Source organism: Buteo buteo, chromosome 14 (genome assembly GCF_964188355.1).
Source record: "Buteo buteo chromosome 14, bButBut1.hap1.1, whole genome shotgun sequence".
NCBI lineage: Eukaryota > Metazoa > Chordata > Aves > Accipitriformes > Accipitridae > Buteo > Buteo buteo.
The window spans coordinates 4457508-4467661 of NC_134184.1; the positions used below are offsets into that span (position 1 = coordinate 4457508).

General features: G+C 62.5%; 1 protein-coding gene across 1 annotated transcript; it reads left to right on the forward strand.

Annotated features, from left to right (window-relative positions):
* Positions 1-2683: 2683 nt before the first annotated feature.
* On the forward strand, positions 2684-9084 carry ZIC5 (Zic family member 5). The gene is made up of 3 exons (XM_075045815.1): positions 2684-3581; positions 3657-4055; positions 8621-9084. The coding sequence occupies exons 1-3, from the start codon at positions 2684-2686 to the stop codon at positions 9082-9084; spliced, it is 1761 nt and encodes a 586-aa protein (XP_074901916.1).
* Positions 9085-10154: the final 1070 nt, after the last annotated feature.

The window sequence follows — 10154 nt, forward strand, 5'->3', positions numbered from 1 at the left end:
GTTTTTTTTTGGGGGGGGGGGGGAAGAAGGAGGAGGAGGAGGAGGAGGAGGAGAAGGAACTGCCCACTGTAGCCCCCCAGGGCTGCGGCAGCCTGGGCCTGAGCTGGGGTCGGTGTGTTAATGGATTTTAAATTCTTCACGACCCATTTGGAGGTGGCACTGGCCAAAATTGTCCCGGCCCGGGCAGCCCTGCCTTCGCTTCCCGGCGTCTGCAGCGAGTCCTAAAAAAAGGGCGAATTTCCACGGGAGTCTCGGCCAACCCCTCCCTCCCCACAGTCGCAGGTCAGCCGCCTATTACCCAGCTATAAAATATTTTCTTTGTTTTATAGCCCCTCATAAAAAGAAATTGATCGGGGGGATATATTTGAATTAAGACGTATTAAATCGATGACAGATACGTATCACGCTGCGTTTAACAAGAGCGGGACGAGGAGGGGTGTGCAAGGTACGGAGGGGCCGGGATGCTGTTCTTCACCTCCGCAGCATCTCCCCTCAAACCATTACACCTCGGGAGCTGGGTCCAGCAACGGGCCCAGAACTCGGGGAGGGAGGAGGGCACTTGTTGGACGGACGTATAGAAAAGATACGTCTATAAATACGTCTCTAGCCGTACGGCTAGTTTGCGAGGAGAAGTTTTTACTGTGCCATAAAACCATCGAGCAGCCCCTTTTAAAACCCGGGGATTATTTATTCGCGTTCTTTGCCTTGCAGCATCACTGAAACCCTCCTCAAGGCCAGGGGAGACGGGAGCAGCGGGTCGGCTCCCGGGGGGATGGCGGGGGGGGGGGGAAACGGCGGGTCTCGTTCCCCCTTGAGGGACGGGGGGGGGGGGGGGGCAGAAGATGGGGTTCCCCTGGGGGCCGGCTCCTGCGCTACAGCCCCTGTCCAGCTTTTGGCAGCCGTGGGCCAAATCCTGCGAGTTTTCCCCACGTGAGTAGCGGCGGGGGGGGGGGGGGCACACCTGGAGCCTGGCCCAGGAAATGCCGGACCGGGACGGGGCTTCGTCGGGACGCGGCTCGGCGGCGGGGATGCGCAGATGTGGCTTGGTCAAGGGGATTTAGGGAGCCGGGGAGGGTCGGGAGGGTGTGTGTGTGTGTGGGGGGGGGTCCGCTGGCACCCCCCGCCCCGTTTCGTCTCCCGGCGTGGTGGAGGAGCGTCCCTCGCTGCCCTGCAGGCAGGGAAGAGCAGGCAGCCTGCCTGCACTTTTCCAAGGAGGGCGGGAGCGCCCGGCATTCCCAGGGGGACCAGCGACCTAGGGAAAGCAAATGCCATATCAGTAAAGGCCACCTCTCCTCCCGCAGCCTCCGGGGAAAAAAGCCACGGCAATGCTCTTTTCCCCCTTTTTTGCTTGGCAGGGAAATCCCCGGCCCTGCCTCCTCGGCACCCCCAAACGGGCAGCACCCCCCTTTGTGCGGAAGGGGCAGTTTTGGCTCTCCGCAAAGAGTTTCCCTCCCGAGGACCAACACCCCCCGCACCCCCGGGGCGGTCCCATCGCTCCCCCCGCCCGTCCTCCCCCACCTCTGCCCCCCCTTTAGGGGACCCCCCCACTTTTCCTGCTTTTTCTTCGAGGGCAGCAGCTCCTGGCAGACACCACCTCCCCCCCCCTCCAGCCGAAGACACCCCCATTTCCCAGCCCACCGCCCTCCTCCCCATCCCAAACCGTCGAGGGGCGGTGATGCTCCGGGGAGGTGTAACCGCGACGGCTTCCCCCCCGTTTTGTCGTTGCCGGATGAGGGCTGAGATGGAGGCAGCTGCCTGGGGTACGGCTGGAGGCCCCCCCCGAGGGGCGTGGGGTGGCTTTTCCGACGGGGCGACCCTGGATGGGGCTGCGGGGCGCCTGGGGGGGGGGGGCGAGGAGGAAACCCCCAAGGAGGCGGCGAGCACAGGTTCCCAAAACTTCTTCCTAACGTGCGCTGCTTGCCTCCCCGTCTGCTTACTCATTTATTTTCTAAAGGAAAGGAATCCCCCCCCCTCCCCCGCCGCCGCCTCCTTCTTTTGAGGAAAACGTTGGCTGCCTTCCCCTACTGTTGCCTTCCATCGCCCGCCTCGGGCAGGAGTACACACAGCCTCGGCCTCGCGTGGGTGTGGGGTGGCGTGCGTTGCCATCAGTGCTTTCCCGCTTCATCGATGAATGAATGACAGCCCTCCAAAAAAAAAAAAAAAAAAAGAAAAAAAGAGAAGGATAACCGAGCGGAGAGCCCGGCGGCAGCCCCGCGCGTGGGTTGCTCCGAGGCGAGGGGAGAAACGTAAACACGGCGGCTGAGCTCCTCCGAGCAGGGCGAGCCGTCCAGCGCCGGGGGGAGCAGCAGCTGCTGCCCGCTGCCGGCGGGGGGGGGGGGGTTGTGGGGTGGGAATTTGGGGGGGGTGGGCTGTGTGCGCCCCGTCGGGCCCCGCGCGAAGTTTTGCAAGTGCAACTTCGGGTGGGGGGGGGGGTGGGTGGGTGGGTGGGGGGGCGGATCCCCGCTGAGCCGGCGGCCTGAAAGGGAGCCAATCGCGCGGCCCCAGCCGCTGCCAATCATCGGGATCCGTCCAATCCCTCCGGTGCGGTGTCCGAGCCGTCTTTCCCACCGCGCCGCCGAAGTGTGGTGAGGGCTCTGCCAATCGCGGGCGGCCAGAGCGGGGCCGGGGATGCGCGGAGTTAGGAGCGCAGACAAAAGAAGTTAAAGAGCCGCTTAATATATACATGTTTTTGAAGGCGGGTAGAGGGAAAAAAATAACAACAGCGAGCGTAGATGGGCTTGGCTGTGTCGTTATGGAGCCCCCTTTGAGCAAGAGGAACCCGACACTGAGATTAGCGGATTTGGCAGCGGCTCAGCCCCATCCTCACCAGAACATGACAGGCTTCCCGGGGCTGGGGAACCACCACGGCCACCCCCACCACGCGGCCCACCTCCACCCCGGGGACGCGGGCGGCGACCCCGGCGGGGCCCTCCCGCCGCTGGGACCCGAGCACATGGCGCAGCCCGCCGCCCTCAAGCTCACGCCCGAGGCGCTCACCGCCGCCGCTTTCGCCGCGCCCGCCGCCGCCGCCGCCACCACCGCCTCCGCCGCCGCCACCGCCACCGCCGCCGCCGCCACCACCGCCGCCTACGCGCCGCCCGCCGCCGCCGCCCTCCCGGGCTACCCGTCGGGGGGGGCGGCGGGCCGGGATTTCCTCCTACGGCGGGAGCTGCCCCCCGCCGCCGCCGCCGCCGCCGCCGCTGCCGCCGCCGCCGCGCACGGGGCGCTGGGCGAGCAGCACCCGCCCGCCGGCTCCCCCCACCTCCCGCCCCCGCCGCCCCACGGCGTCTTCATCTCGGCCGGCGGCACCTACGGCGCGGCCGACGGGGCGCACGCCGCCTTCCCGCCGCCGCCGCCCGGCGAGCAGGGAGCGCCCGCCGGCCGCCACCCGCCGCTCAACGGGCAGATGCGGCTGGGGCTGGCGGCCGCCGCCGGGGAGCTCTACGGCCGCGCCGAGGCTCACTACGGGGCGGCCGCCGCCGCTGCCTCCTCCGCCTCCTCCTCGGCGCTGCAAGGCTACGGCTCGGTGAACCTCAACCCGGCGGCGGCGGGCCACGGGCACCCGCACCACCCCCATCCCCACCACCACCACCATCACCACCACCACCACCACCACCATGCCCACGTCGGGGCGGCGGCGGCGGCGGCGGCGGCGGCGGCGGCGGCGGCCGGGGCCTTCCTGCGGTACATGCGGCAACCCATCAAGCAAGAGCTGATCTGCAAGTGGATCGACCGGGAGCCGCCTCCTCCTCCTCCTCCTCCTCCGCCTCCGCCGCCACCGGGCGGTAGGAAGCCTTGCTCCAAAACTTTCAGCACGATGCAGGAGCTGGTGAGCCATGTCACCGTGGAGCACGTCGGCGGGCCCGAGCAGAGCAGCCACGTGTGTTACTGGGAGGAGTGTCCCCGCGAAGGCAAGCCCTTCAAAGCGAAATACAAACTCATCAACCACATCCGAGTGCACACGGGAGAGAAGCCCTTCCCCTGCCCCTTCCCCGGCTGCGGGAAGGTCTTTGCCCGCTCCGAAAACCTCAAGATCCACAAGCGGACTCATACAGGTGGGTGTCCCCCCCTCCCCCCCCGCCGCCTCTCTAAGGCTTTTCTTCCTTTTTTTTTTTTTTCCCTTTTCCTCCTCTTTTCCTCCTCTCCTACGCACCGCCGGACATGTGACTTTTTCATGAATAAGTAATTCTGCAGCGCACGGACCACGCACACCCCCACCCCCACAGAGCCACGCACACGCACCCGGCCCCTCTGCCCTGCACGCACGTGTGTCCCGTGTGTGTCCCCCCGCGTCCGTGTCCCCCCCCCCCCCCCGCACCTTGGGCAGCTCCCTCCCCACCCCCTCCGCCACCCACCTCCCCGCATCCCGGCACCACCGATTAATTAATAACAGGAGCCTCTGCGGACGAACGAGGAGAGGATGAGCACCCACCGTCCCTCACCGGGGCACCCCGGGGCGGGGGGGGGGGGGGGGGGTTCATCCGACGGCTTCCCCCCCCCCCCCCGCCGCCGAAGGACGCCGGTTCTGCTTTTCCTGCCGGTTCTGCCGGCGGGGACGGACCGGGACGAACGGGGGGGGACACCCCACGGCTCGGCGGAGATGGGGCCTTGGGGGCTCTTGGGGGCGCAGTTCCCCTGCGCTGCGGGCGGCGGCGGCGGCGCTCGGGGCTGCCGGTACTGCCGGTACTGCCGGGGCTACCGGGGCTGCCCCCGCTATACCGAGACTACCGATACTGCCGGCTGTGTTCCCCTGCCGGGGTTACCGATACTGCCGGCGCCGCCGCTGCTACCGGTACTGCCGGTAATACCGGGGCTGCCCGGGATGCTCCCTCCTCCGGCGGTGCCCGGGGAGGAGGGCACAAGGCGGGGGAAGTTTACCGGAGGACTTTTCCCTCTCTTCGTGGATCTGAGAAGAAAACTTCAAAGCAGTCCCGCCGGCCCGGAGGGGTTTGGCAGAACGGGAGCTGCGGGAGGAGGGAGCGGCCCCCCCGGGGGGATGCCCCGGGGGACAGGCTGGGCCCGGCGCGGGGCTCCTGGGGGGGCTCGGGCTGTGTTTGAGCCTCTCAGTCTTTTTTTTTCTTTCTTTCTTTCTTTCTTAATTTTCTTTTTTTTTCCTCTCTCTTTTCCCTCCTTTCTCGCCACCCCCGAAATACGCATTTCGATCTGGGTGTAAAAACTCTGCCGAAAATGAACGAAGCCGGGATTTATAGTGGTAGACAAATATTATTCCTCGGAGGACACTTAAGGAAGTGGAGTTGCCGTAATTGCTTTCTTGATTTATTGTGTGCTGCTCGGGAAGAGAAAAGCGGCGACCGTGCAACGTGTTGTTCCGATGTAAAACCAAATGGCCCATGGCGGAAAGGATTATAGATTTTTATCTCCAGAATATGTCAGGCATGAGCCCATATGTAGCTGCAGAGACCTGAGGATGCCCAGCTCTCTGCGTCCGGGGCGGGGGGGGGGATTTCTCCTGCGGGGGGGGGGGGGCTGACACATTTTTGGGGGTGGTGGTTGTTGTTGTGTTAAAGGCACGGCGGAATGAGTTAAATGCTGGAGGGCCGTGTTTTTGTCATCTAGCCTTCCCCATCTGTCTTGATTTGGAAAACAAAACTTCACCGTGGACCTTTCTGGGCTCCTCAACTCCTTCCCCATCCCAGCTCCAAAGGGGGGGAAAGGACCGAGTCCGGGGGAGGTCGGGGGAGGGGGGGGGCAGAGGGATTCAGCAGGAAAAGGAGCTCCCCAAAAATATGTATCGAGCAGAGTCTGCAGCTCTGAGCTGTGGTCGAGCATTGCCCCAAGGCCCTGCATGGGACGTGGCCCCTTGCAAAAGAAATTCGGAGGAATTGCCATCCCCCTCTCCCCCAGCCCCTCGAGGGGTGCACAGCCCCGGGAGGGTGCCCACGAAGGAAAGTTCTCTCCAGGCAGAAGGGCCCGTTGCAACAAAGCAGCCCTCGGGGCTCGGGGTGGGGGGGCAAGACCCCCCCCTCGAATGACAGCTCGTCCCACGGGAGGGCAAAGGGGACGTGACTCTTCCCCACGCACAGCCCTCGGGTGGACGAGGGATCCCAAACCTTCTGCCCGTCCCTAGCAGATTAATTACTGTAATTTTGCCGCCTCAGCTTTAATTTAGTCCTGTGCAGACTGGGAGCAGGAGAGATTTACAAACTATTCGGTTATTATGGGCATGTTTGGGGGGAGGTGGGAAATAATAACACCGTAATTGTATCATTAGGGGATTTTGCGTGTTTCTGGCAATCCTGCAGGAGGAAGAGTATGTTGGTAATTCAGGAAGCATTTGCTTGCTTGGATTTTTTCCCCGCTTTTCCTCGAAAGCATCACTCCGGGAGCTGCACACTGCGCCCTGTGGCTCCAGCCCCATTTTCGGGACAAATCACTGTCCCCACCCCCGGTGCATCCTAACGGGAACGGGGACACCCCCCCCCCCCCCCCAAAATCACTGCCCCCTCGCCGGAGACGGTGCTCAGGATCGCCAGGCTTCCCCCCGACGATTCCTCCCCCCTCCCCCAAAAATGTGATCCCAAAGCTCCTCCGTGCACCCCCCCGGCACTGCTGCTACCGGGAGGAGTCAGGGGACGGCGCCCGGCATCTCGCCCCCTTCCTTGGGTTGAAACCACCTACAAATGGTTAAACTCTGACGTGACGCCCTCGTCAGCGTGCCAGGGACACTCCAGGACCTTCCCCGCTCCTGGATTTGCGTGGAATTGGATCGTCACGATCCGGAGGCTAGCGAGGAGGAGCTTACCCGGGGGCTGTGCACCCCTCGAGGGGCCGGGGGAGAGGGGGACCCCCCTCTCCCCCGGCCCCTCGAGGGGTGCACAGCCCCCGGGGGGGTGTGCCCACGCGTGAGCCCCACGGGGAAAGGCACTTCCCTAAAGCCCCGACGGGACGGGGAGGGGGAGGACGGACGCGGTTTGGTCCAGCGGGTCGGAGCATCTTTCGGGGGGGGCTGCGCTTGGGGGTCTGCGGGCCACCGCCGGCAGCAGGACGTGTGAACCTGCATCCTCGGGGTAATACAGATAGAAATCGGCCAAAGCCGGCGGTAGATTCGCTGTGTTTCTCCAGGAAAAAAAAAAAAAAAAAAAGAACACACGAAGCGACTCGAGGTTTGTCTCGGTGGGAGTGGGAGCATGCCGGGGTTTCCGTGCACGCGAAAACTCCACGAGATACATTTTCTTACCATCTTTTTTTTTTTTTTTTAAGGATAAACTTGCTCTTTCTAGTGCTACCACTTCGCTGGTAGGTGAGCCGATTTTGATTGAAAAAAGTTGACACGTAAATAGGCTGCGGAGGCACATGTTTCTATAGTAACAGCCGAGAACTAGCTAGTTTTTAAAAATAAAAACCGTTTTCTTTTTCCATTGTTATTTTGCTAAACACGATACGATCATACAAACGGAAGGAGCAGTAAAAACCGCCTGCTGAAAATGAGAAAATGTCCACCGAGACAGCTGCTGGGTTGTTACTTCTGAGCGCTCAGGGCAAAACAGATCTGAAAACACGCACCACCCATGCCTAACCCGACAGCATTTTTAACTCGAGAGTCGCAATAGTCGTGACAAGGATTATCTGTGCAGGTCTGTCTGCGCCGGGCTCACGCGTAGCGTGGCAGGGAAAGCAAAAGTTGCTGTAAGAAACTCCGGTCCGTCTACAGTGCAGGGAGCCGGCACGTTTTTTTTTTTTTTCCCTGCTTTCTCAGCAATAGGAATTTTCTCAGCCCTATTCGGGAGCTATGGGGAAGGGTCGGTCCTGGGCACGGCTCTAAATGCCAGAACATCTATGTGCCAGGGTACGGTATGTCACGGTGCGGGGTACGCCAGGCAAACCCACCCTGGGCTGATTTTCACAACCCCTTTTTAACTGTTAAGCAATGTGTAAAGCTCTTAAAATAAATCGGCCGGAGATTTTTTTTTTTTTTAGACCCAAATTAGCCGGAGGTAACCAGCTGCGGTACCGACAGCCCACCGCTGTCATCACCAGTGTCGGGACTGGTGCGTGTCGTGTGTCGTCCCCCCCAGCCTGCAGGTTCCCAGTACGGGCTACTGGGTGCTCCCTCTTTCCCTCGGGATGCTCAAACAGGTGTTCCCTTTTCTTTTCCCCCAAACTAATTATTCCCCCAGCGTAGTGCCCCATTGGGAAAGGATTAGGCAGGAGATGTGCCAGGCGAGCCAGGCTGCCGGCAAACGCCAGCCCCTCGCGGGCGAAGGCATTGAGAGGTTTTTTTGTTCGGCCTCGGTCATTAAGAGCGGTAATGAAGGTTTCTCGTGTGCGAGGGGGAACGCCGCAGAGGGCAAACAAGGCAGGGCCCTGCCGCCGCCAGCGACATCGCAGAGTTTGCAAAACACGGGGCGGGGAGGGGGAAATCGGAAGCCTGGGGCATGTCACGACTGTCGCGAGGGGGGGGGAGGAAAAAGGGAGAGGAGGAGGAGGAGGGAAGGCTTGGCCGCGCTCGCTGGGGAAGGGCCGGGCCAGGTTGCGGGCAGGTTGCGGGTTGCGGGCAGGTTGCGGGCAGGTTGCGGGTTGCGGGCAGGTTGCGGGCAGGTTGCGGGCAGGGCCGTGCCCCCCGCCCGGCGGTAACGGTGCGGTTGCTGTGTCCCGGCAGGGGAGAAGCCCTTCAAGTGCGAGTTCGACGGCTGCGAGAGGAAGTTCGCCAACAGCAGCGACCGCAAGAAGCACTCCCACGTCCACACCTCCGACAAGCCCTACTACTGCAAGATCCGCGGCTGCGACAAATCCTACACCCACCCCAGCTCCCTGCGCAAACACATGAAGATCCACTGCAAGTCCCCGCCGCCCTCCCCGCCGCCGGGCTCTCAGGTCTACCCGGCGGCGGGGCCCCCCGACGGCCCGCTGCCCCCCGAGGCCGAGCCGGCCGCCGAGCCCACCCGCGGCCGTGGGGCCGCCGCCGCTCTCTCCCCGCCGGTCACCAACCTCAGCGAGTGGTACGTCTGCCAGGCCGGGGGGGCTCCCCGGCGGCCCCGCAGCCCCTCCAGCCGCGACGCCTCCCCGGCCTCCGAGGGGGGGGACGAGCCCCACAGGACCTCGGCGGGCAGAACAGCTCCCTAGGGCCGGGACGAGCCGTGCCGAGCCGAGCCGGGACGAGCCGTGCCGAGCCGAGCCGAGCCGCCGGCGGCCCCGGCCCCCCCCCCCCCCCGCTGGCCCAGGCTGCCGCGGCGGCAGCCGCCCGGCACGGAGGGCTGGCGTGGAAGTGCCATCAGGTTTGACTCGCGCTATTTATTCCGTGTACGAAACCCTATGGTGTTTGTACGGTAACTAATTTAATTAAAGAGACTCGGACCTTTTTTTTTTTTTTTTCCTTTTTTTTTTTTTCCTCCCCCCCCCCCCCCCCCTCCCTCCCCTTTTATCCTTTTGGTAAGAAAAAAAAGCATCACTAACACCACGCTGGGCCATCTCAGCCACCCGAGCCGCACGCTTTGCAGAGGGAGACGGTGCCAAGGGAGATGCCCGGGCCGCAGAGGACTTTTGCCCCAGCTCCCACCCTGCCCATGCCGTACCGCTCCGGACAAGAGAGCGAGCTGGGGGAAAGCTGCGAGCTGGCAGAGCCCTGCTGTTCCCTGCAGTGGCTCTTCAATACTTTTAGCTGCCACCCCAGCACCTCCTTTTCAGCCTGGGTAAAGCCCTGGGCTTGCAGCGGCCTCCTGACTGTAAAGCAGCACCTGCTTGAAGCTCCGGCCAGTCGAGGGCAGGTTATGCATCCCTTAAAATAAAAATGAAATAAACGCGGTTTTTTTCCCTCCCCTCTTGCAGTTCAGCTCCTTTGTGATTGTTGGTTTCTCTCCCGAGTCGTGGGGTGCCACCCGCACCCGGCGTTATCTCTCCGGCCTTCTTTCCTTCTCCCTTAGCCGTAACCACGTGAAGACGATTTAGGGAAGGGAAGACAAAAGATGCAGCACTCCCTCACCGCTCCTCCACGGTTTGTAAGCGTATGGCTCCCAAAACGTAGCTGGAGAATAAAAGAAACCCGCTGCTATTTGACAGCTGCGATACTGTGATACATTTTGGTTTTTCCCCCCCAAAAAAACCCCACACAAAACCTGACAGCGGTTTTCCCTTTTCTCGGGGTTGGTGTTATTATGACTCTGGTTATTATTATTATTATTTTTTTAAAGTTCGTC